At 37.3% G+C, this 27,499-nt stretch overlaps 1 protein-coding gene across 1 annotated transcript in view; it reads left to right on the top strand.

Moving 5' to 3' along the window:
- Nucleotides 1-8,121: 8,121 nt before the first annotated feature.
- The window catches only part of FMN2 (formin 2), a 155,958-nt gene continuing 136,580 nt past the window's right edge, over nt 8,122-27,499 (top strand). The window contains exons 1-2 of the mRNA XM_058836733.1: nt 8,122-10,108; nt 25,234-25,400. Coding sequence (XP_058692716.1) covers nt 8,167-10,108; nt 25,234-25,400 — 2,109 coding nt within the window. The 5' untranslated portion in view covers nt 8,122-8,166. The remainder of the gene's footprint in view (nt 10,109-25,233; nt 25,401-27,499) is intronic.

Raw genomic sequence — 27,499 nt, 5'->3', positions numbered from 1 at the left:
TAAAGTAGATTGTATAAAAACTACAGATAAAATAGATGAATACAGAACATCCTTTACATTGTCAGTCATGTCTTGACAATATTTGAAGGACATGGGCATTAACATTTACTAATGTTATCCAAGAACCAAGATATGGAAGGCAAAAGTAAAAACAATTAAAATGTCTGAACTGTAAACTGGTGAGCTAATTTCACTCTATTCCTTATCCACACTAATAGGTGGATATTAATAGGTGAAAGTGATGTTTGGTCCTACATGCTTCCACTCATTACTGACTATCTATCAAGAGTTGGAAGTGACTCCTTCTATCATAGCCACACAGGTGCCTCTAGGTACAGTCAACAAGATTTTGGATTAAAAGATAAAAAATGAGTGATGATACACCATTTAAGGACAGGACAGTTATCATGTATAGATGAGAATGGGGTTAGTTAGGAGAAGGAGAAATGGCACTGCAAGGGGAGGTGCAGTAAAAACTGGCAAATAAATGTAAGGGTTTGAAATTATCAACAACTTCAGAAAAAGGAATTAATAAAGATAAACCAATATAAAAAAAAGAGGTGTCATTTTGTATCTAGAAGTGTTATATTGAGGATATTCTTGGTCTGTGGATGACCTTGGATAAATCATGAAATGAGAAGAGACATCAAGCAAAAAATTATTGCGTACAGCAGTGGTGGAGACTAAGTCAAAGGAGAGGACAGGACAAAAAATTCAGTAGGACAGTTGATATTAGATACTTGGTCAGATGAAGATATTGAAGTTGAGGAAGAAGGCATAAAACTGTGAAAGATTGGGAATGGGTACAGTAAGAAGACCAGCAATATGGAAAAATTTAGCTTTTTATTGGTCATGGAATGAACATTCAGTCCCCTAACAGGATCACACTAATTGCTCTACATATTTAGCCCTACAAAATCTGTAGTTCAGTGGTGGCTTCTATGCATATTATAATACATTTGATACAAAAACATCATCACCCTAATTGAATTTCTGGGTTGTCTTACCGTGTTTCTTCTGTCGTAGTGTAGTTAAATAGTTTGCCACCTGTTCAATCATTATTGAAAATCAGGACCTTAACTCAGCTTATTACGACAACCATTCATCTGACAAAAGGAAAGCCATTTCAACGGCAAAACCATTAGGAATTCTTTGTGCTAACTGGGCTTTAAGGCCCCCATGCTAAGGCCTAGCTGAGGACATAAAACCTAAATTATGGATTGAGCCCACTTTGCATAGCTGCAGCTGTGTCAGTGCAGGTAATTCCTATCACAGCCAGTTCAGCCTAGTGAGGCAGCCAGGACTGCTTGGGTGTCAGCAAGTAGTGTAGTAGTGTGGCTAGGTAGACTTGTAGACCAGCTGATGTCCACTGTCCTGCTTTCTAATAGACAAAAGTATTTGAAACAATGCAACAAATTAGTACAAAATAAAAATTATCACATTTTGTAAACTTGTCCAAGTGTTTTACAGAGTTTGCCCCAGGGTTGTTCCCTCTGTGGGGAACATATAGCAATTGACAGGAGAACAGTTGGTGTTTCAACAAGAAATGAAAGCTGATTAAATGTTCTCTTTTTTTTTCATTTGATCCAAATTTTAAACATCCACATATGTGTATGCAACAGAACAATAACTGGTGTCTAAAATAAGATAGTAAATAATTAATATTATTTATTCTCTTTACATATTTCTAAAAATAATCAATGTAATCAGTCTAGATTTTTAAAACCTTTAAAAGGAATCTCAGGAAAAACTGGTCTTCAATTCTTCCTTCAGACTAGTAGGTAATTCTCCAGTAGAAAAGATAAAATTAGAGCACTAAGTACTTTAGTTAATCCCTTGTCTCCTGTAGAAAAGGAGTAGGCTCAAAAATACGCCATTGTTTCATGGCGTTTTGGGCTCTCTGCAGGCAAAGAGGTTCACTGATATGATCAAAGTCTACATTTTTCAAACCTGTCATTAAGTGCTCTGGGAGTTGTCCAAGAAAACCAACAAGACAATATGTAATTTTCCGCTTGATTTAACAGAATATGTTCTTTTCTAAGGAATGAAAATGAGGAGGCCCAGTTTCCTACAGTTTTGTGTTCTTTCTTCTTTTCTCTATCCTCTAGTACAATAAATCTTGTCCACTCTCATTTTTTCCTATGAAATGCTTGCTTGTGGTGGGTAGTTCTGAACTACGTTAATCCTGTTTGATGGACTGACACAGTCAGTTCTGCGTATCTTCCCCCCCTCTATGCAAATAGTGATTTCTGCACATGCATGAATTTTACAGGGGTTTAATGATTTCCATCTTAAAAGTTTGGTCAATATTTCCTACTGTATTCAAAAACACCTGAAGAAATAACCCTATTGCTTTGATTTCATTCCTTAGAAAATAAAATTATAACTTAGACCACTAATCAAATTTTTTGCTTGTACATTACAGCAGCTTGAATGGTAGAAACTGTTCTTTCTTTACTTTAACAGTCTGGTCATCTGATGTTTTGCTAATTATTTTTTTCTTGGTGTAGCCTAAACTGTGTTGGATTGAATTCATTCAGCATATACTAGCAAGCAAGTACTAGCTAGCAATTAAATTTGTCTGAAATAAACTTTGCGCAAGGAATAGGGGAAGCTATACCACAAGATACCTCACTTTTCAGTCTGTAATAGGAAATTAACCAGATTTTCAGGTTTCCTCATTGTTTGGGTTTGGATACAGTAGCAATGTAGTACACTGTGCTCCAAGTACAGGAGTCTGTGGCTGTAGTATTTGTGGAGGCCTGGACTTTTGGAGGATGTTTCTGTGACCTGAGCCTGAAATGCAATGCATAAATCTCTGGAATGCTGGCAAGGGTTTGAGTGCAGCTGTTCAGCCAACTCCTCCCAGACTTTTATGATGAATAGTATATTTTACAATAAATAAGCAGTAAGAATATGGAAATGCAAAGGGAAAACAATAAAGCAACTTATTGGAATGTGTATGAGTTTTGCTATGTCAAGCTGATCATATTTTTGCTCTATTTCACAATGCATAAATGTATTATTGCATTTAGGTGAAAAATTCAGGAGGTTAAATGCTTCATAGAGATTTTGGCTCCTAGCCGGTGCCCTTCTGCAGCACACAGCTGGCAAACATTGCATTGCTGAAGACATTGGTTCTTCAGATACACTAATGTTAAATGATAGTTCTCACTAGGTAGAAATTATGAGAAAGTTCAGCACTATGCAGCAGGAATTTGAAAATCCTAGTCAGTATTTTTTCATGCACTAAATAAAAGTTCCAAAACAAGTCAAATCTCACCTAGGATCATTGCTTGCTAGATTCAAGCTCCTTGAACCTTCCTAAAAGAAGCATTTTAATAGGTAAACGAAGTTTCCCAGTAGCTGGATCACCTCTACATAATATAAATACAATGCATTAGGTAGGCATGGTTTCACACTGCTTAAACAAGTAATAAAAGAAAGACCAGAATCTCATATTCACTAGAAACTAAATGAAGCAAGGGCAGGGCTACCTTTAATCCTGGCCACTAGGGCCTCTTAATTCACTTTATATGTTCTGATCTTCTGACTTGTCCCGTGCCAGTCACACCTGGAGCTTGTGAAATCCTGAAAGGCAATTTTATCTATAGCTGAAAGAGATGGGAGTGTGGGGCCAGGAAAAAAATTTCAACTGCTTGGAGCATTGGCTTTGGTAATGTAAGGGAATATTTAATGGTAGCTGATGCCTTCTGGGAAGATAAATTTTACATCAGGCTCAGAACAGCAGCCGGGGAAGGCTTCTTGCTGACACAGGGCAGCAGGAACTGGGACCAGGTTCCAGCACTGAGCTGAATGCGAATGCGTATGAAAATTCAAGCTTTAGTAACATCTATGGGTGGAATGTTTCAGTCTGCTTAAACGAGTCTTTCTTCACACCCTCTGCATTACCATATCCCAGTCAGTAATGTGACACCAGAGTACTTTAAAACCCTCCTGTTACTCTGTGTGCCTTTATCTCCAAACCAAACCCACACACATTGAGCCACTCATTAAAATTAATCTCTGCAGGGTGTTTATGGCAGATGTGAGGATCCCTTGCAGCCATGTCTTCTCTGGGAGCAGTGTGAGAGGAGACTGGAAAACACAGTACTGGAGGAGCAGAGCCCAGCTCCCAGGGCCTGCAGTACAGCACTGAGGCTCTCACACAGCTGCCCCAGCCCCAGTCCACCTCTGTGCAGAGCCTGAGTCCTTGGAGATTGAGATTCAGCCCCCTATAGTCGGCCTCTACCCTGGCCTGCCATGTGTCTTACGCCCCGGAGAGCACTGCCTGGGCTGCAGCAGCCCGTTCTCCCCCTGAGTGTCCCAGCAGGGAAGTGGAAGGGCACAGAGCCCATGTGTATGCATGGATGGAGCCTGACCAGCTACCTTGGGCCCCTGGAAGAGCTGGCTGTAACTACAGAGCCTGTCCCTCAGTCACTGTGCAGGGTACAGTTCATTCTTTGCCCTCCACATCTTTGCTGCACAGTGCTGATGGTGCAGCATCATGCTGGGATGCTGCTTTGGGTCCTTTGTCTTGCCAGCACTCCTGTGGATTAAACCCTTTCCTGTGGGTCCTGTGGGTGAAGCCTAACCCTGCCCAAAGTCTTGGACCCCAGCAGGCACGGCCTGAGGCAGTAACAGGGTGTTTGTTGTCTTCACTCTACCGGGACTTGTTCAACAACTACTGTTGAGAGCAGAATGAAATATCACAGTCAGTAAAGCACGGTGAAAACTCATCCACCCCAAGAAAGCTGTGTCTCTGCTGAGCAGGCTCCCCTAGGCACCCCTCATTTCCTGCAGGAAGCCCATGTTTGCCACAGGTCCAAACCAGCAGGATGCCAACTGATCACCCAGCCTTTGTGTAAGGAATCAGAGGGAGAACTCCTGACCTGGCAGGAGGGCAGCACTGCCTTGGCTGGGCTCCAGGAGGCTGAGTCCTGAGCCCAGGTGTGGGCAATCCGTGCTGCCCTTCCCCTCCCAGCTGATCAAGGGGGTGGGCGGGCAGTGCTGGGGGAGCCGCTCACCTTCCCAGAGAGGCTGCAGGAAATGGTAACTATCTTGAAAATAATCCCGGTCCCATAACGGGGTTTTGTGTTTTTAACAGGAATGTGTTAATGTGGAGGTCTCTGGGAGCACAAGGACAGCGTGTCTTGAGTTGTAAGTTTTGACTCTCCTCTGTGTGTAGCTATTTGCATCTCCTGAGTTTAGGAGGAGAGAGATGAGCAGGATCTCAGGTCTATGCTTCTAGTCTCACCCCTTAGTGATTTTGCTTGAGCACTGGCAAATATTGAATGAGCCAGGCAGGCAGGCTCTCTGAGTAGCCTCAGTAGTTTGCTGACAATTTATAGCAAGCAAAGAATAAGTTATAGTAACTCAGAATGAGTTATTATCATTCTTTAAAATTAAATATCGTTCTTGAACACCTCAATCCTTTCCTTTTCTCCATTTAGTGTCTGTTGAAAGTCTCTCCTTTTTTTATGTAGAATATTAAATACCATGTTAGCTTTTAAAATGTAGCTTATACTGAAGCCAAAATGTTCTGGTTTCTTGCTGACTTTTGTTAGCATGTTTTTCTCTAGAACCTAAAAGACTGGCTGAGAATGAAACTTTTTTTTATTGTAATATATTTTCATTTATATTTTTATTAAATATATTTATATTAAATATATTTATAAATAAATTTATTTATATTTTTATTGTAATATATTTAATTAATTTAGAATAAATTTAATTAATCATTTATATTTAAGTAATATTTTGAATATATTTTATTTTTTATATTTTAATTAATATTTTGAATTTTGAAAATACCTATGACTATACATTATGTGGGGTTTTTTAAGAACCGGCTCATCAGGATATGCTGTATGAAAGCTTATAGGAAATAATGTTCCTACATGATTAAAACTATTATAAGCTTATAGTATCTAATTAAAAAATGATGATTGATCTTTAAATTGACTCTCCTATAAGCCTAGCTGTGTCGATGAGTTGGTTTTGGAACACAATTTGCAGAGTAATCACTGCTGTTTCGTTATCATTAGTTGTAATGGAAGTGTATCGGATCTGCCAGGCAAGATCCCATGTTGACAGAGAAGGAAGGAAAGGGAGTGTTTCAGAACATTGCGCTAATTCTACAGTTCCCTTACACTTTCAGTCCATTCTATCTTTATATTACTCCTGCATTATGTTAATTTCCAGCAGATTTTAGTGGGAAAAGGGTTTTTAAGTGAGGTTGGAAGATACAAGTACTCCAGTTGTAATCAAGGCTTAGATCCTTGTCAGTTCTAGTCAGGTAACATACCCATCAAGGTATTATTCTACCACAGTGGTTCTCTCAAACTGTGCCTTAATTCTTACTGTGGATCTTCAGTTGGACTGAAATTATATGTGCTTTCAAAAGCCTTTTGCAAACACATAATAATGATGTAAGGGGTAAAATACTGCAACAACGTAGAAAGTAAGAAGGATAACAGGAAGAAAAAGCAGGAATAGAGTAAAAAAGCAAAATCACATAACATGCTCTTGCAAGTTTTGCTATACCAGGTCTTGTTAGTATGTTTATATTTTTAAAGTGTTAAAAGTGGAAAAAACCCTATGTTTTACTTAGATAAGGAAAAATAATTAAAAAAAAAACCCAACTGCAACAAAATGATCCCACTGAGTATACAAAGTCATCTGATCCACATACAACATTCAAGTTTTTGTAGACAAGAGGTTTCTTATGCTTGAACCACAGTCCCTCAGGACAGGGCTTACATCAGAGCATTAAGTGACCAAGAAGCAGAAGGAAGAAATTTTGATAGTTCAAAATAATTAATTTGCATGTGTTACAGTGTTATTGTTTCCAAACCAAATAAACAGTAATTATTTGCTGTTTATATAACCAGAGCCTAGATTTGTGATGGTATTTAGAAATCTTTGGGGAAAAAAAATGTGTGTGTCTTGGAGGGACCAGGAGGGTAGTGGGGAGGATGCCTGTGTAGTTTTTAAAATGTGAATGATGCTCCTTCTTTAATGCCTATTAAGGCGGAGGAAAGAAGTGAAAACTCTGGTACGAATTATATCAAAAGTAAGAGTTAGATAAACCAGTACAAGTAGAATGCGTTTCTCTGGAATGATGTATTCATTTCAGCAATCCCTGATGAAAGGAAAATTGCAAGGCTTGAGGAAGTTCATAGCCATGAGGAAAACATAAAGTCTTTCCCAGAAACTGAACCTAATAGACTGGGCAGTTTAGAGATGGTAAATTATAAAAATAAAATCTATCTGATTACTTCTTGTTTGGTGTTGAACCAAGGTATTGGGCAGCTGAACAGCTGATCCAACTTGGCAGTTTGGCATTCTCAAGTCCTTTGGTTTCTATTCCAGTTATTTTAATTCTAAATTTTAATAGTGGAAGGAAATATCTGTCTAGAGGTTCAGGAAATGTATTTATGAAATATTGAAGTTTATACATCTAAAGCAAAAATTAAGGAGAAGCAGCAACTGATTAAAACTTTTGCACAAACTTCCAAAGTAGTTAAAAAGTGTCAGCATCTAAATAAATTATTAAATATGTAGGGTGAAATAGAGGAATACTTTACTGTATCTTTTTCCTCAGTAGCATTTGAATACTGCTATTTTTCTTGTTTGTTTTATCTTGTTTCGTGCCAGATGTTTTTATCAGGGAAAACAATGGTGATGTGTTTTAATATTGATGAGTTGATTCTCCTGGGAATAACAGTATATCTACCTTCTCAGAATACAAATTGTGGGAGCCTTTTTATAGCATAATTACCACAATGCATTGAATTTTAAGTGCAACTCTTTAAAACTGTGGGAAGAACTTTCTGTTTATTATCTTTATTTTGTCTGCTTTAAAATGAGAACGACTCTTCTTTTAAAATTGTGTATTGTTTTGGTGGCCTTTACAAAGCAAACATATAAATCACCAGAGGTATTGTGTAATCCGTCAAAGCAGCATATGCTTAAGCACCTTATAAACTATTAAATAATCATAATATTTTTCTTTCCAAGTTTGTTAGTCGATTTGTTTAAGCAATTGCAGAGCAGTTGTGGAACAATTAAAGTACCTTGCTTTAACTTTTTTTGTCTCCTCTTTCCCTTCAGGAGCTGGAAATACTGAAATTATAAATGATTTGGTGACAAGCTGAGCTTGCAATGCAGGCAATAAAAACCGTGGAAAAAGAGGTGACTTTTATAAAGGAAACACTTTTCACAGAATCCTTCCTGAGGCAGCAAGAGTGCAGCAGAAGCCGGGCGAGCAGGCAGCTCCAAGAGCAGCAGCCATTGGAAGGAGCTGTCTGCAGCTCTCAGTGCTGCACTGAGCATGTCCCAGCGGAGCCCAGTGCGAGCAGCACATTATGCAAAAAGGCAGCTCTAGCAGATGGGAGAGAGGCACAGCAAGCGTTTGCTTCACTTGCATCACCACCGCTTGAAAACAAACCTGGATCGCTAGAGGGGATCTCGCCGGCAGGCCAAAGGAATGAAACCCGGGAGGATGGCCTGATTGCCGGAGGTGGTGCACTGCGAAAAATCATGGGGAATCAAGATGGGAAGCTAAAGAAAAATACAGGTGATGTGCAAGAAGGAGGAGAAGATGCCTCTGGGCCCAAGGATACGGACGGCACAAAGAAGGTATCGGGAGGCAGAAGGGGACTGGGGAAGCATGCAAAAGGAGGCGAATCGGGTAAGAAGAAGGGTAAGTCGGACTCCAGGCCCTCTGTGTTTTCAAATCTGAGGATCAGAAAAAATCTGTCCAAGGCTAAAGATGGGAATAGCAGTTCACGGGAGGATGTTTTGGAAAGCCAGGCCTTGCAGCCTGGGGAGCTGGACAGCACTCATTCAATTGTAACCAAAACTCCCGATATAAGCATCTCTGCAGACGAAGGGGGTCTCTCAGACACAGATGCTGAACATTTTGAAATCAGAAATGAAACTGTTCCAGCTGCTGCAGAGACACAGGATGGACAAAGGACCAGCTCTGGCTCTGATACGGATATATACAGTTTCCATTCAGCCGCAGAACAAGAGGATTTGCTTTCTGATATCCAGCAAGCTATTAGACTGCAGCAGCAGCAGCAGCAGGGGGCAATTAACATTGGAACTGAGGACCTCGCCACCAAAACAATGGGCCGACACTTGGCTAATTCTCAGGCAACCCCCTTAGATTTTGAACGGTTTTTCTCGGTAGCTAGCACTGAGAGAGAGAAGAGCCCAGACACCGAGGGGGCTTTTCCAGCGGTATCGGAAACCGTGGAAAACATTCCCGTCTCCTGTGCGACTGAACGTGAATTTACAGAAGTGGTAAATGGCACAGGCTCTCCTGGAAACGGCTCAGTTGAAACACAAGAACATCAGCCACTGATTGAGGAACAGCTCGTTGCTGGAGTGGATGCTGTAGCCAGTGAACTACAGGATGGTTTGACTAGAACTGCAGTAGAAAACGGGTCTCAGACACACAGCTCTACACAACCCTTTCCAACTTCAGTGGCAGATGCTGAGGCTAAAATTGCTGAAGTGCAGGCTGTTGATTTTCAGGGCTCAGTAACAGAGGGTGGTATTTCAGATGCAGGCCGTGATCGTGCTGCTGAGACTCAGGAAGGGAAACACACTGTGTCAGGCAGTCAAGAGGAGCTGCGCAATGGTTTGTCCACGGAAATGAAAAATGGCAGTTTGTCCTCTGAAGGAACAGCAGACAGCCCGATGCTTGGTTCCCGATGTTTTAAGCCCTATCTAATTAATCCCTGTTACATCAAAACCACAACTAGGCAACTGAGTTCTCCCAACCATTCACCTTCTCCCTCCCCATCCCAGAGCCCACTTTTCACCAGGAGGCAGGAGTCCTTCCACAAGAAGGAAAAAGTCTCGGTCAGGAAGAAGAGGTCTGCTAGTTTGGCAGGTTTGTTCAGTCGCTCTGCAGACTGGACAGAAGAGGTGTCTAATCACAAAAGCGAGGTAACGGAGAAGGTGAGCTCTGCAGACTATTTGGAGCACAAGGGATTTAGAGAGAAATTTCAAACGGAAAGAGTGCCTTTGACTCATTCAAGGAAGTCCTCAGGGGTCCAGGCTTCTACAGAGACATTTCCCAATGTCTTTTCAGGTGAGTGATATGTATTAACAGTTGTTTTGGGTTTTTTTTCCCCCCCACAACAGCTTTGAAAATATTTTTAAATACTTTAATTCCTTGCATGCAATACTTTGCATGCATTATCTTCTTTATGTGTGCCAACAGCTTTAAAATCCAAGGCCTGATCTTACAAACACAGCCACATTTCATCAGTCTGGCAGTACTGCCAGTAAAGGAAGTGCATAACTCTTTGAAGTTTTTCTTTCTACTTGTCTCCTTTGTCTACATCCTGTAGGAAAAGGCTGAATGCCTTAAATTATTCTTGTTGAAAAATGCTAAAGCTGCACTGTTGTAGGCAGACCAACTCTCTGCATAAATAGATCTTTCAAATGTAAAGCTTTCTGTAACCAGGATCCTGTTTGGGGTTTTCTTATGCTAGGTGCTTTTCCAGTGTGCTATAAACATATGAGAGCTGCACCTGGTGTTAGACTGAGGCAGTGATGAGGATTTGCTTAGTACAAAAAGGAAAAAGCCATGCAAGCACAGATGGACAGCACTTCAGAAAGGAACCAATTTCCTCTTCAGAAGGGGGCAGGGGGAGAAGAAAGAAATGTTAACGCATTGAAAGGCAGCAAAAACAGGGGAGGAGAAGGGAAACTGGGGGTTGTACAATTTTGGTAGCTGTGACAGGCTGCTGCTCAGGCTGCATAAGGTGACTCATTCAGTAAAGTATTTTTTACCTTGCCTGCTAGGCAGCTTGCATCCTGTCATGAGGACATGGGAATAGAAAGTTCACAAATGAAGTAGTGTGAGTAGATGGTTATATTTTCCTTCTGAGTTTTTTTTCCCTTTCCCTTCCCCCCATCTGAATTTTCTTTCTAAAGGTAATGTATTCATAAATAGGAACATTTCTGCCCCATAGGAGGTATGTATACAGAGAAAACTCAGCAACGTATTCCATGTATTTTCACTTAAGGAACCTGTAGAACATAAAATAAGAGAACATACTCTAAGAGCACCTGCTATTAGATAATATCAGTTTTGTTCTGAATGAAGTCAGTTCTAGATGCATGAGGACAGCAACCATATATGTGCACATCCTCTTTCAAAAATGGAGTGAGATTTTTTTGTGGTATTATGAAAAGTAAATAAAAGAGTATGATTTATGAAGTAAATAACTAAAATTATTTTCTAGATTCAAATCACAATGCTTTCATTCTTCAGTAGCCTTGAGCAAAAGTTCCCAATTTCAGCCTAGAAAATTAGAATTCAAATTTTTTAACAAAGAAAAAGCCAGTCCCCTCTGAGACTAGCCCTTTGTGAAGTGAGCTGAATCTTTTTTTTTGTTTTGTTTTAAATCACTTTCATCTGTTTACTAATTTCAGACATGCTATCTAAACTTTTCCAGTTTGAGGTGTTCACTGCTTTCAGATTTATAGCATTTAAAATGCACACTGGTTTTTGTTTTGGTTTGGTTTGGTTTTTATTTTTAGCTATCAACATTTGACAGCTTATGAACAACCCAGAAAATTTTTAATTGCCACATCAGTAATTAGATTTTACGGTGGTGCTATGATGGAAATAAATTTTATGTGGCAAACTTCAAGAACATGGTATTTCTTTTTAGATACCTGATTTCTGAGAAGTAGACTTTTTCACATTTCCTCACAAGGTCTTGATTTACTTACTAATAATTTTTGTTTTGGTTTGTTTTTTTTCCCACCAATGCTTTAGACTGTTATTGTGAAGGGACCAGTGTCCAATGCAACAGTAGTTCTGTCTCTTATGGAAATTACAGTGACCCTCATTTGCATGTACATACCAGCTGTCTTTACGGGCAGAGGACAATTATATCTTTCAGTTCATGCAGAAAAGCTTAAAGTGAGGGAACTGGAAATGACTCATCTCTGTTTGGCCATTCATAGTTTTAAAAATGTATTTACAAGCTAAAATTTATCAAGAATATAAAAATAACAACTAGTGTATGTAAAAAAAGGGAAATTAAACTTCACATTACTATTTCCATAAACTGCCATTGCTGTAAGAGCAGAAAATCCTCTTTCAATAAACCATTCTGTACAGCAATTATTACATAAATAATTTCCCTGTAACTTGATACTACTTGTGAAAAATGTTGTGTTTTACTTGCATACATGAGATACTTTGATTTGGGGATTAGCATCAGGCTTTTAGAAATAACATTCTTTATAGTGGGATATTTCTAGTTCAAAAAAACCCCAAAACAAAGCAAAACCAATCCCAAACAACTTCTTGCTTACAGCATTAAATCCCATTTTGTTGTGCAGTGACTGCAGTGCTGCTCTGCATTTCTAACTGGGATCAAGAAAAATATTCCACAACACTCTATCATCGATTTCAATGACAGCAGGTTCTATGCAGATGATTGGCCTACTTTTGCACCATGTTGTGGTTTGGCTGTGTCCCATTTGGTTTTCACAGTGAGCCATACTAACTCTTTAAGTCTGCTTTAATGTAAAATGTAGATGGAAGCCAAGGACTTGAACAGCAGAGAATTTGCATATTTTAATTTTGCTTTATATAAGAAGGAAAGTACAGAATTTTGAATTTGATACAGTTCTTAGGGAAGTGGTATGGACAAGTTTATGGGCATTTTGTAATTCAGGCATTGGATCTATTTCACTTTTTATGTGGACAGATGTATTTGAATTTGTAGTGACAGTAATTACAAGTTCTTGATTACCCAATGCACACTGGAGCCATGGTTTTTATGGTCCCAGGAGAACAAGAGCTCAACAATAGTTGGTTCTCTCACTTTCATGTGTGGCAGTGAATGATTTGCACTAATTTGAAGTGAATATCTTGGTGGGAAAATGAAATTTATGTTTCCAAACATTAACATAACTGAAATGAAAGAGCCAATAGACAGATTTTTAAAGGATTTAATTCTTGCATTAATTTGAGGTGCAGTGATTTCAGAGGAGCTAATAAGGGTGTTTTTTACATAAATTGAATGAGTCCCATCAGCTGCCCCAGATGGTAATTAAACTTGTCCCAGACAAGCCCATGCCCTTCCTAATCTCTGCTGGCTGGTTGTAACACTCTTGCTGCATGAAGATCTTTCAAACAGATAATTTATCTTTAAATTTTTCTTCAGAGATTTATGGTTTTTTCTGCTCTATCTGTAAAGAGGAGACAATCAACAAGTCCTGGTTACCATAAAACAAAACCTGAAGTCGGTGCTGTGCTTGTGTACTCATGTCTGCTTTCTGATTTCTGACACTTTATTTCACTTTTGTACTGTGCTAATGCCATCTTCCCACTTGCAATTGCAGTGCAGTGTCTACAGGCATATACAAAGGTTTAGTATAGATAAGTATGTGAAAACTTGAAAAAGTTGGATCAAAGTTTGTTTCTGAGACATAAAGTAGATCTTTCTAAATGCTTTTTCAAGGCTTTTTTTTTTTTTTCTTTCTGATTCATGTGATGCTGCACACAATATGGATTTGTATCTGTTGGCATTCTGAGTAGACTGTTTATCATGCAGCTGTTATTTAAGATTACTTATGTTTTGCTGTTTCACTGCTCATGCTTGTTAGCAGTAACACAAATGATTCTTTTATCAGATGGGTGTAGCCTCCTCTAACTAAGGGAGCTGCCCAACAGCAGCTCTACATGTGGTATGTGATCACACGCTACACTGAGTATTGCTAGCAAGTATCTGAAGGGAAAGATACTCCTCTTTTTGCCTAGTACAGACAAAACTTGGGGCAAGGGGATAGCTCCAATACTGCACTTCAACTGCACTAAAATGTGTTTGAAAGTGGGGTGCAATATATTATTGAAAGAGTGCTGAGTGCTGATAAATTACTTTAGTGTTACTGTGCCAGCACTGCAATATGGGATTTGGAGCAACATGACTAATTTCACTGGAATTAAGTGCTGCCACAGGCTTGTTTTGATGGAATCTCATGATTAATACTTTGATCTTTATCTAGAACTTCATTGGGAGTAGCAGGTTTTGGTCATGGGATTGGGTGGCTCTCTTAGGCAGCCACAATCTGAGGTATGACTGGCAGCCTGTCGTGTCTGGAGTACCAACATGTGGTCTTGGTTGTCTGATGGTCTTTTTTGGGGGGCAAAGGGAAAAAAAAAAAAGGGAAAACTTATAGCTGAGGTCTATGCATCTCTGCTTGGTTCTGAGACGAATATCTGTCACACAAGACATCTATCTGGAACTGACCATTAAAGGATGTTGTGTGCTTCAGTGACTTCATTTCTGTGAAATGAGCAGTGGATTATTCCAGTGGGAATAATTATGTGGAGTTTAAGTTTGATTATATTTCTTGGATCTAATTTTGATTATTTTTTTTTAATATGCATGCATTTTTAATAGCTTGGGGCATGGTTGGTCTATTTAAAAAAATAACAAAAACAACTGTGTGTAGGACTTATTTGAAGAAAAAAAATCATCTTTTTCTTGAGACAGGTCTTTTTTTTAGCTGTACTGCTCTAAGGAAAAACAAACTTGGATTTGAAAAGCAACTCTAGAGATTTTAGGCTGATTGTGTATGAAGGATTAAGTTTTAATGTCAATCATGGCGATAAAAAACCACAGAAATACTAGTTACCCAAGATATTTTGATTGTTTAGTGTTTTAATCAAGCTTAGGATATGGCCAAGTGTATTGAACTACTTCTGCCAAAATTTCAGCTTACATAAGGAGTAGCGGTGATGAACCATATATGTGTAGGTGCGGGTGACTGCAGCTCTGGTTATTTTTAGGTACTTTTAAAAACACCATTCTGTAGCAGTTAGCTGGACTGCAAGTTTCCAGAAACTTTATGCAGGCAGTTGATCTTTTTTGGGAATGGGGTGAGTTGGTACAAAGGGAACAGGGCAGAAGCAGAAAGAAGCTGTGAAAGGAAGGTGATGGACAGATGTTAGGACATTACATTGTGTCACTTCATTCCTGCCTCTTCATATGATAATAGAAGGCCAGTTGCATTTCATTAAATGCTTTAGAAAAGGCAGAAAAGTGGGTTCAGGAGCTGTATCATGCTATTATTTTCTCTAAGAAATAGCAGCTTCCTGCATTCCTACACTGCAGTTCATGTAAAGAAAAATTAGGGACCATATGGGCTGTGTTACCTTGAGTGAAAAAATGTCTGCTCCTCCTTTTATTTCCATGTTGTTGCTGTCCAGAATTTTTTATTCACACTAATGGAAATAGCTAGGTTTTCTGACCAGGAAGGAGGTTATGTTTTCTGATGCCAAACCTTGTTTTATTCTCAGATAAATACTGACCGTTGCTTCTTTCATCTGTAGTTGCACAGCAGTAGAAACATTAAGTTAGCAGTTTTGCAACAGTAAGAAGCAGTGGTTATGAGATTGTGTAAACATCACAAGTTGTAAAAGTAAACTCTAATATGTATAAAGCTAAATGTAAATACATAAATATAGAAGAAGTACATAAATATTGAGAATTTAATTTTTTTGATGTCTTGACATATATAGCTAAGTAGAGGCAGGAAAGCCTAGTCACAAATGAGATTTGAGACATTCTTATTTGCCAGTATAAATATGAATTTTTTGGCTTTGGGATCTATATAAAAGTTATCAGGAATGCCGGAGCTCTGAACCTGGTGTGAATTTGAATCAGGAGAAAATACTGATAACTTTACTGTGGAACTAATTAGAGAAGGCACCTTGCATTCTAGAGTTCTTTTGATGCTGAGATCTGTCTCAGCTGTCCCTTGAAGATGAAGAGATAGTATGTGCCAGGGAAAAAGTAACACCTATCCCTTCCTCTTCTTTGCACAGATAAGGAAAAAAAAATAAATCACTGTAAGAAAGAAATCTGTGCTGTAGTAACACAATAACTGTATACATTAACATCTCTTGAAAGTCATGGAAGAAAATGGAGTTTTCATTTAAACAAAAAGAAAAGGCGGGGGGGGGGGGGAACCCCAAACCATTGCCTTCATTAAAGAGGTTGTGTATTCAAGTGCTATTTTGTCATGCAGAGAGTCAAGAAATAATTTATGCTGAGAAGTTGTTGAGGTCAATATTTGCTTACATCAGTGAAAGAGCATAAAGGTCCAATTATAGCAAGGGAGCTGGTTGTCTTCAAACAAAGTCTAGAAGAACATATCGCCACAAATACATAGATGTGCATGTCTAGTTTTAGTTTTTGTGGGATCTAGTTCTAACTCTCTGCTTTTCCCCTTTCTTCATCTAACTGTTGTTTGTTATGGGTGCAAAGAAAAGCTTTTGTACATCTTGATAAATATGGAAAAGGAGTTATTAAAGTTGGAGATTAGCAGGCCTTGTGAACACAGCTCCTGGAGGGGCAAGAAAGCTAAGGCATGCCTGGGAGCTGGTGAGTAGGTTGAAGGAAATGTGTTGTGTTGTTCTTTAAAGACCGCCTAGTTTGGGTGAGTTCAGTTGTGTCTTGTGACTTTTGGCTGCTTGAGCACACTCTTGAATTTACTTCTAAGGTAGAGATAGGCCAGACTGTATGGAATGTGGAACAAAATGTTGAACCATTGGGAATAAAGTTTTACAAAATTGGGTTGTAAGGAACAGTGTGTATCAGGTTGGACTGACGAAAGATGCTGTTAGGAATAGATGCCCAAAAAGACATCAGAGGAGCTTCATACTTTAAAAGAGCTAGACAGAAAGAATTGCGGCTTTCCAGCAGTCTGTGAGAACCTGGCACAGACTGCTGCTTTCACATCACAAATCACCACAGAAACTAAAAGGGTAAAGAGGACAGAATTAAATACTTGCTGAGAGGAAGCTAAGTACCTGGAAAACACAATATGAAATTTGCCAAAGATACATATGGTCCCTAAAGGATTTGGTAGACAGACACATATAGGTTATCCTTCATAAAAAATTGGTATAATAAAGAAGCTTCATAAATGTACCTCTGTAAGCTGCAATAATACTGCATTAGAAACTGAAGAGAAATCAAGGTGGAAGGACGTAAGTAATTTAATGTTGGGGATGGGGGGGCATCTTGTTGATATTTTTAGAAAGGTATTTTGTACTCTGTGCCATGGCTATAATATAACTGAAGAATTGTCTGGCATTTAAAAATAATTTTAAAATCTTCAGCTTCTGAAAGTTCTTATATGAAAGCTTCTGAAAGAGGTATTCTTATCTTTTCCTATATATGTCACATGTTGATGTCACTAAATGACATGTATAATTGACATCTAGAAAAAGGTAGGGATAAAAGAATAGTTTAATATTCTGTCTCAGCTTATCCTGTTATACATATGTCACATGTAAGAAAAAATTCACTGTGGGGGAAAGGTGTAAAATCTTAGTCACCACGAAGGCAAAATTTCAAGGAGCTTATGTTCAAGTTAGGGAGACAGAGTGCTTCACAGACTTGCTAATCTGAAAGAATGCTGAAAGCACTGTCACAGCCTATCACAAATATTTTAATACATTTTGGAGCTCTGGTGATGGCAAAATTATAATAACTGCTTTTTATAAAAAGTAAAATATTGTTATTGCAAATAATCAAGCCAATTTTCTTCATGTTTTTGACTGCAGCAGCAAGCAAGTCCTTGGAATAAATCTTGAAGGAGGAAATGATAAGATGGATGATATGACAAAAGGGTAAAGAAAAGCAACAAAATGCAGCATGGTTTTAGCAAAGATCAATAGCATTTGATACATTGATAACATTTTATTTAAAGCTGCTTTCCAGACAGCACAAGAGTGGTAAGAAGGCATTCATCTGCATTTCCTTATGTAATGGTAACACTGCAAATCATTAATTCAAAGAAGAAAAGTCCTGGTGGTTTTAGATAAGGGAGTCTGGCATGTTACTTTACTCCCACTGAAGGAACATCATCATTTGTCCTGCTCCCCCCAGTGTTGTGATTGCTGGATCCTGTCAGGCTGCAGGAAGTTTCTTACATAATTAACACAAGTGTATATCTGTGTCCTGACCTTTGCCCTGACCACTGCACTTGTAGGACTTGATATTTTCACTACCAAGTCAAATTGTCACTCTACTTCTGCATTCCTGTATTATGACACAAATTTCAAAATTAGGAACTGAGCTGACCTTAGGATTTCATTCATCAGGATGAAGGTCTGCATTAACTAGATTTTCATATGCTTTCTAGCATGATTTGTAGAAATATGGTGTATGTTTAACTAATCTTATAACTTAAGATTATATGGGTTATATGCTGAAATTGGTGGTGTTGTCATGTCTCATAGTCAGCACAAATGAACAGGTTGTTTTAAAATACAGCTGCTTGGTTCAGTCAAGGAAAACTACAGATCAAGAGGGAGATATGTTTTTTTTGAAAATGGTTTGTAACATTCCTTCTGGGATAAATTTTTACTTCCTTAATTCAGTGATCTCTCTCTTTCACCTTTAATTTTGGAGAATTCTTTTCTCAAATTTTTTCAGATCTCTGCCTTTTCCATCAGGGCATTTCTGGCAGAATTTCAGGGCCATTTGAATGAGGTGCTACTTCTGCCCTGCTTGCCCTTTGGTGGCCCTGGGGACAGTGGCAGGATTCTCTTCCAGCAGCAGCTAATACCCTTGTTTCCAAAAGGGAGCATGCACATGTGTTCCTTAGCTCCCTTTGGGATGTCTCAAGCTCTTGGAGCTGTTAGCATTATGTGATGCTCTTTGTTTTTCTGTGTAGTGCATTGCTCATTCTTAGCCGAGTTGAAATCTCAGTTATACGCTTATTAAAGCTGTCTTGCACAACCCAGAATATGTTTAAGTTTTTAGTGATGATTATAAGGCTAAAATAAAGGAAAAAATGCCTGCTTGAGTTGCACAGGGGTTGATGTACTCTGGTCCTATTCTTAGAGCTAGTGAAGAGTTACATGGAAAATTTTTAACAATTACCAAGTGCACCATGAGAGATAAGACATTGTAAAAGGAGATTGAGATGCCAAGAAATTCGGAAAACTTGGCAAAAGTAAAGCATAGTGTTTACTGTGACAATCAAGTATAGGACTGAAAAATGTGAAATTAATAATTGATAGTCTTATTCTAGTTGTTTGAATAGTCTATGAATGTATTCAATCAATACATTATTCACTGTAATTTGATAAATAGATATTTCTGACTTTAAAATTACATTGAACTGTGTGTAGGCAGACATTGAAAACTGTGGGAATGAGGGAGATAGTGTTGATATGTCTTCTGCTTAATTCTCAGGCTTAGACAGGCTTTCTACTTTGACTTCTGAATTTAAGATGATGTGTGGGTTTAGTTCATGCCATCCCTGTGAACATAGCCAGGAAATCTGGAGGCAGAACATCAGAGAAGGAAGGACAATCCTCTTTGGTATTTCCACACATCCCTGACTTAATTATTAATGTTCTAAATACTAAAAATATAGACTCTAAATATGAAAAAATATTATTTTATGTATAATATGATAATATGCAGTATATATATAAAAAATACATCAATATATAACATCTGTGGGGTTTTCTTCCCCTCTTAGAAACATAGGCTTTTATACAACCAGTGAAGGCAGAGATCAGCTATTACACTGATAATAAGAACAAAAGGAAATATATTTGACAGTATTATGGCAATATTTGCCCTAACCCTAGACCTTGACCAATTTTGTTATATTTAAGGTTTATGTTGCCTGGAAATTATAGACTTCAAATTTTATTTTATTCTGTGTTTTTTCGAAGCAGAAGGCTTTCTTTTTTTTTTTCCTTTTGTTATGAAACTATATTGTGTGGAGGCCTGTTGCTTGCTAGGTTTTCCATGTTTTATGTAACCAGACTGTGAGAAATCTGTCACATGATTTTAGGAAAGTATCTGTCAATAAAAATTCAATCCCTTAAAAAAAAAAACAAAAATCCCAAAAAAGAGCTAAAGCAACCTCACAGGATGAGAAAACCAGAACAGTTTACCAATCTAAATCAGAAAAGGATTAGAAACTCTGCAGTGAAAAAGAACAATAAATGCAGTTTCTAATCCTGGAATATTGGGCATAATCTCCCAGGTCAGTCTTCAGTGAAACAACAGACAAAACTAAATTGCTTCTTTTTATACTGCAAATGCATATTTAATATGCACTTATGCAGTACTTGGGCTTATTATTTGAAGAAAAGTTGGCTAGAATACCAATTTCTGTTTCATTCCCCAGGTTACATGTGCATCATGGAAAACCTCTTCTTTCTCAGTAGTCACAAGCCGCACATTATATTCAGGCTGAGTATACAGGTTAGCTGTAAACTGGAAATTTGAAGAGATTGTGAAATATAGGAAAACATTAAAGAACTTTAATACTTTTTTATCATTGATTTAATAATTTTATATGTAAAATGTTGGTGTGTTTGATATATTTGAGATCTGGTAAAGTACGTTGAACAGCAAAAGGGTGAAAATGGAATGTGATTGATTTGCCCTGAAAAATTATTCATTAAGCTTTTGCTGTATAGTTTGAACGAATACAATGAACACATGAATATGTACTGAAAATTATTTAAGAACCTACATGTAGTTGCAATTGCTATCTCAGCTGAAAAATCTTTGAACATCTTTGCCGTATTTTTGTCTCTCTGACATGTTTGTCCTCTTCTGGCATTCTGGGGCACGTTTGGTGCTGCACTGTTCAGGTACTCTGCCAGAAGACTGAGGCCTGAGTTAGCTGCCACCTTGCTGGCAGCATAAGTAGAAAGGGAGATCAAAAAATAATTGAAACAAAGGAAGGATTTAGACTAATATGAAACAGCAAATAGCTGAAGTACAGCATTTCCTAACTTTTGAATGCAACTCTATTTTCTCTCTGTTTATTGGCTTGCGGGTATTTTTGTTGTTATTTTTTGTTTATAAAACTAGGTTCATAATTGAAATCCTTTCTAAATAAGAAACTGTAAGAAGACTACAATTGTCTTTTCACATTTTGCAAGACTAAAAATAATGTAAACAGAAATTCACCATTTTGTCTATTTCTTCCTCCTTTTCCTTTATTTTCTGTACTGTCTCCCAGAAGTAGAGTAAGGTCTGTGGTACATTTGGCTTCAAAGCTTATGAAATCAGTTTGCTATGGGAGCATTTCTGATCTTACTAAAATGGACAAAAAATGGAGTAAACTGGGGGGAAAGGAAGCAAGCAGATTTCAGCTTTTGAAGATGTGAGCAATATGTGCATAAATTAACTCTTGAGGTGACTGAGTAGGGTGCTCAGAACTGGTGTTATACTGAAGCTGTTCACTCTGCATTAGGAAGAATAAAAATGGAAAATCTGTCCCCAGTGTGTGCAGCTTAAGATGTGCTGATGCAACTGCTGTGTTAATGGTGAAAGTGTGGTGTAGTGCTCCGGTTTTTTGGAGACACAATCACTGAAACTGGCAGAAGGGGGAGCTTTTGGAGTAAAACTCATTTTGATCATTCGTCTCAACTGGTGCTCACTGCCAGCTGTGCTCCCGGGCTTTTGCAAATCCGGCATAAGGAGGATGGAAGACACATCTCTAAAGATAAATGTGAGGTTATAATAGCAAGATCCTCAGGGAAGCATTATTGCAAGCTCTGCTGTAGCTCAGTGCCTCAGTGAATTGTGTGTGTTTTCAGTACGACTATGACTACTCTAATTTTCTTCCAATTCTCACTTCCATTCGTGTCTCTTCCTCCCTTCAATAATTAAGAAAATTCAAAGCTAACATTTTCATGATACTGCTGATTGATAAAGATTTTCTTGCTCACCTTGTAGCCTTTGAAAGGCTTGTCTTCTGAGCATATCAAAGATCTATAAGGTGAATTCATTGAGTCAGGATTTGCTTGTGGACAATACTGAGCACTCTTTTTTACCCACCTTCTTCATACAGGGAGACAATATGAATGGAAACCATACTGGGACAGGTGAATTTTCATTCAGTAGTGAATAGATTGCATTTTCTACAGAGATGGCTTTCATGAACAGTGGTGTTCAATTCTTGGTCATAGGGATTGGATGAGAACCTGTTGTGTCATAGTAGAGGAGACAACATCAGTAGTGCTTCATCTTCATGGGAATGGGAGAAAGAGGCAGATCATATAGAGGTGGAGAACAAGGAACTTGGAAACTGAGCCAGAAGATTCTGGCTGAGTCACAGTAGCAAAATTATAACAAAATATCCCCAGAAGGCTAGAATCTGAGACTTCCAAACTTAATCTCATGTTCTCATTCTTGTAGTTGATTAATTGTGCAATCCTTTGTAAGAGAAGAAAAAACAAAAGTCTTTTTATCCCTTTGTGTGGTTTAATAAGTAATTCTAAGCTCCTAAAAAAATATCTTCTGAGTTTATAGTCATCATACTTGCTGAAGATTTTTGGCAGGATCCTCAGAATACTGGCTTGATCTAAAGCTGAAGTCCTTGCCTAATTCAAAATTTAGTATGCTCCCCATCCCTTGCCAAAATAATTAGGGGAAAGGTAAGAATAGGGTTCAGGAACTTCATGACCTGGAATTTCTAGGAAGAAATGTTTTAAACACAAATAGTGGTAATTTAACCTCTTAGAGGAAAAAAAAGGTATCTCAGAGACTTCAGTTTTAGTTTCTACTGTTCTCATGGCAGGTAAAGGCAGTCAAGAGAAAGTCTCTGCCGCTTCACTCACACCTGAAGCAGAAATCAGCCAGTCATCTAATAATTGTGAAATTATTAGTCATTTAATTATTCCAGATTATTTGCAAACATCTTCACCTCCTGAAGGTATTACCTCATGTAAATTATGAATATGAGGTGATTAAGGTGTCTGAGGCCAAAAGCTGTTGCTGCTGCCTTTTGTTTATAAACAAACAGTGCAAAATCGTAGCTCAAAGTCTTGGAGTTGACTGAAATTTAGCCTGAGATCAATTTAAATCAAATTATTGATTCTTCTAGATTAGAAAGTACTTGCTAAGATAATTAAATAATTTTTACTATCCTACTTATTCTAAGACTACTTCATGCTCTCATGGACAAAATTATATCACTTCTCTTACCATAATCTGCATTAATTAAATTCATGGATGACTTTTTTTACACATATACTTATTTTATGTTGTTTGAATACCAAAGTATTTTTAGAAACTTGTTAAAAACTACTATAAAAATTAAACTCCAACTGAATAGTAATTAAGATTCCGAACAATGTATTTGAATTTGAGCAAGACAGTTAGATGCTATAAAAATTAGCAAATGAATAGGTGGATTAAAGGGGGGGGAAAGCCTCATTTCCTGTTTTGTAATTTACAAATATTGTTCCTGCTAATTAGGTCAAAGCTAAAGGAAGGGGTTATTCTGGGTCTGAATATGCAGGAGAAGACTCTTTAAACATGACAAGATTATTTAAATGTTAAAATGTCCGGGGTGGAGGGGAGGCAAAACAAAATCTATCAAGTCTGACATTCTGTGGTTATGGATAACGTTTCAATATATAATATAGCCTGCAGAAATGTGTCATTTTCTTGCATAATTCTTTCTTTTGGGGTGTGAGCAAAGTGATCCTCTGTGGTCAGCAAGAAAGACTACCTTGAACTAATAAATTATTTTGAAAAATTAACAGCTGAACTGTGGTAGAGGGATATGTTGAATAAGCAGTTTTGTTGGCATTGCATTTCAGGTAGTGTAACCAAGGGACAGAGGCAAACTAATTGGCAAATGTAACAAAATTTGTCTCATACAAGTTTATCTCATAGCTCATCTCCTGTTTTATTCCCTTGAATGTATTGTATTTTGTCTAATAAAGGGCTATCAAACTTGGACTTATAATCAGATAATTATCAGATCTCTAGATGTGGAGAAGAAAATCTTAGAAACAACTTCCAGCATTTTAATGCATTGTTTATTTTAGGATGCATTGCCACATGAAGTTAAAATAATACAGAAACTCCTAGCCAAATGTCACTTACTGTATCTTTTTAAAATTGCTTCCAGATGTTTAAAAGAAAAATCTTTTTAGTATGTTCAGAAAGCCTGGGAAATTTTACATTTTGAATAAAGTCAGCGTTCAATCAGAAATCTTTCATGTAAAAACCAGTAGAATTATAATTATCAATATCATTGTTACTATGCTAAAGTACACTTTATGTTGCTTTCTTAACACGTTTTGGTTTTTGTTTGTTTTTTTAAAAATACCTTTGACTTTGAATGAAGGGGTGGAAAAAACAAGCTATAGAAACTTACTTCAGTACAAACTGTATTCTCAGCAAGTTTATACTCAAACATAAAATTGACTTTATTACCCCATTTGTCTTTCTTCTTTCAGTAGATCTATTTCATCTCTTTATCGATATCATGTGAATTGGAACTCTGGCATCTTTTTACATCTGACTATTTAGAGCTTAAGCAACTTAATGTTCTTACAATGTAGATTTTACTGCAACCTGTGTATGTAACTAATTTTGTAGTCTATTTCTGGCTTAACTCACAAAGCATTGTCATATTTCAAACCACTAATATTTTCTCCTCTAATATATTTTATAATATATACTTTCTTTTCATGTTCTGGTTGGATAACAAAAGAAAACACTTTGATCATGAAATCTGGCCCTATAAGAGGAATCAGTATCTTCCTGCTCTTTAAAAGCTTTACTTCTCTGATTTGCAGCTTCTGACCCTGCATTTTAGTTTGGAGCACTCCACCACTCTGGAGCAATATAAAATACAGTTTCATACAAAATAGTTATGAGGGGTTTTGTTACTATTCCTTTATTGAGAGTTTCTCCAAAGAAACACAGCAAAACTTCTCAGAGACTATAATAATTTGATGATTCTAAAAAACAAAGGCTCATTCAAGGAATAAAGAGGCCAAACTCTGTACTAGCTTTGTGTGACATCCTTGGAAGAATTTGTTCCATCTCTTGCTAATATCTTGATTCTCCCTTTGGAACAATTATATAGGAAATTGATGCCACAATAACGGTTCATGGTTTTTGTTCCTTTTTCACAGTGCAGCCAGCATATATAATATATACGTATATTTTCTTGAATGTCCTAATTAATCAGGCTCCAGGTCACTTAAAATCATTATGTATAAATACTTTATATTGAAGACTTACTATCAAATACATTTCTTAAGAACTTTTTTTTATTTAATAGCTTTTACTTCTAATAATTCAGATTTTCAATACACACTGTAATGCCTAAATTCTTGTGTCCTGCATATAGCTACAAATTCTTCTTGATCTCTCATCATCTTGGCAGGACGAACTCTGTTGGAAAAGCTCTTCAGCCAGCAGGAAAATGCACCGCAAGAAGAAGCAGAAAAACTGTGTTCTCGCATTATTGCAATGGGTCTTTTGCTTCCATTCACTGACTGCTTCAGAGAGCCATGTAACCAGAGTGCCAAGCAAAGCACACCCACGTTTGATGTAAGTACAGAAAAAGTTGTCTTTTTTCTCTTTTGTAAAGCAGGACATGATTTTCTAATATTTTATCCCCCCTGAAAGAATTCAGTTTGTCATTTTAATGAAAATTGTCCTTAGGAGAGTGACCATCTATTTTTGTGTGCTCAGGTATGTACACTTTTGTATCCACATTAGCATGTTTTCTTCAAAGAACTTAATTTCTTAACTTTGTAAGTCATATCTTAGTCTGAGTCTGTTCTTCATTTGCAGTTCTAATTTTTGTCCTCTTTGAATCAAAGCACTTTGTATGACTACCAAGATTTCCATCAATAGCTGCCTCACCAAAAAATAAAAATTAAAGGAATGACAGAAAAGAGCATGTCACAAAATTTTACAGAACGCAAAATGGATGTCTATCCTAGGTTGTTTGTTTGGTTTTTTTTCCCTGAAAATACTTTTGGTACAAAATAGTGCAGAGGTCAATGCAAATATGCTGGCATTCCAGCTATAGTGTTATCTGTACCTGTGGGCTATCTGGCCAGGCGTTTGCCTACTGTTACAAACCTGGGTGTAGATGTAACCTCACATACTTCTCCTTTCTCTTGGATAATTAATTAAATATTAGTATGTCTTCTTTTTGTAACCTATGGCACTTTGTACTGCTTTATGCAGCTAAAAATAATTAGGGATTTTCACTTCACTAATTAGCTTCAAAACAGTATACAAATATTAACTAATTGACTTAATGTCTTGCTGGTATAGTAAAGATCATCCTTATTCTACACATTAAGCTGAAGTTTGGTTACAAACAGACAAAAAAGTATTGGCATAGATATGAGAGAACATGATTCATTCTTAACTCTTTAAATCTTTCACATCTTTCTTAAAAAAAAGTTTAACAGAACTGGTGAAGGGAAAACTGAGAGAATAATTTTTCTTCCAGAGAATTACTGTACAAGCTTTCCTAAATAGCCCATTTTATCTACAAAGTCATCCAATGGTCCCTCTAGCAATATTATACATTTATGTTTTGGCTTTGGTGTTGCTGTTTGTTTTTTTTAAGATGAAAGATTTGAAACATTTTTAACTGGTTTTTGAAATTAATTGAAAAATGCAGTTTAACTATAATACTGAGGTTACTCAGGCAGCTTAAAATCACACAGCATTTGAAAGTGCTTGTGGTTGAATATACTCATGAAAGTTACTAGAAAAGTTTCTTATTTTTCAGGCTGTTTAAAAGAGTCTGGTAATATTTTCCACTCTCCTGCTGTTACCATATATTCAGCAATCTCCTTTAGATTATTGAATGCCATATTTTTAAAAAGCTTCTCTTACATTATAAATAGATTTTTTTATCAAATTCAAAGTTTTCAAAGAAACAGAAAAGGCTCTTTTTTTTTAACTAATATACCATGCTTTTTTCTGAATAACAGTACTTGAATTATCTTTTGTTTAATGTACCCAAAAGAAGGCACATAGTAGTAACCTAGTGTCACATCAACCATCTGTCAAGGGCAGGAATTTAGGATGTTGCTGAATTAGCAGTGATCTTAATTTGACTTGGTCTATCAGTAAGCCAGAAATGTCACAGCTTCTGTGACTTTTTGTCTGTATAAATCCCCTAAATAGATCCCACTCCTGGTAAAACAATGTCAGAAGTGGTGTATGGCCCTGTTATGTAACCAGGAGCATACAGCTGTCTTGAACACCAGATCTCCATAATTTAATTCTACATGGTGCAGAGCTGAGAGTTGCTGATGCTGAGTTTTGGAATATGTTTCTTCTCCAGCCTTGGTGACCACAGTACAGGAACACCTATTGGTTTATTCATTACACATTCTCCAAAACAGAAATATTTAGAACTTGCAGTATAAATTCTAACGGCTGAAAACTTGAAGATTATGCATCTCCTTTCTTCTTAGAGTAAATTTAAAGTATTTTACAGGAAATAAATACTAATTATTATGTAAGGGAACAAAATAATTAAAAATTAGCTTGAAAAAAATTATGGTGATGCTGAATACTGCTTTAAAAAGGACATGTAAAGTTGGCGAGTCATGTCCTCCCTTGCGTCTCTCTCCATGTGTGTACTTTGAGGTTTTTCACTATTAACATTTATCTTG

The sequence above is a fragment of the Poecile atricapillus genome, chromosome 3, assembly GCF_030490865.1.
Source record: "Poecile atricapillus isolate bPoeAtr1 chromosome 3, bPoeAtr1.hap1, whole genome shotgun sequence".
Taxonomy (NCBI): domain Eukaryota; kingdom Metazoa; phylum Chordata; class Aves; order Passeriformes; family Paridae; genus Poecile; species Poecile atricapillus.
This window is presented reverse-complemented; position numbering and strand designations above follow the sequence as displayed.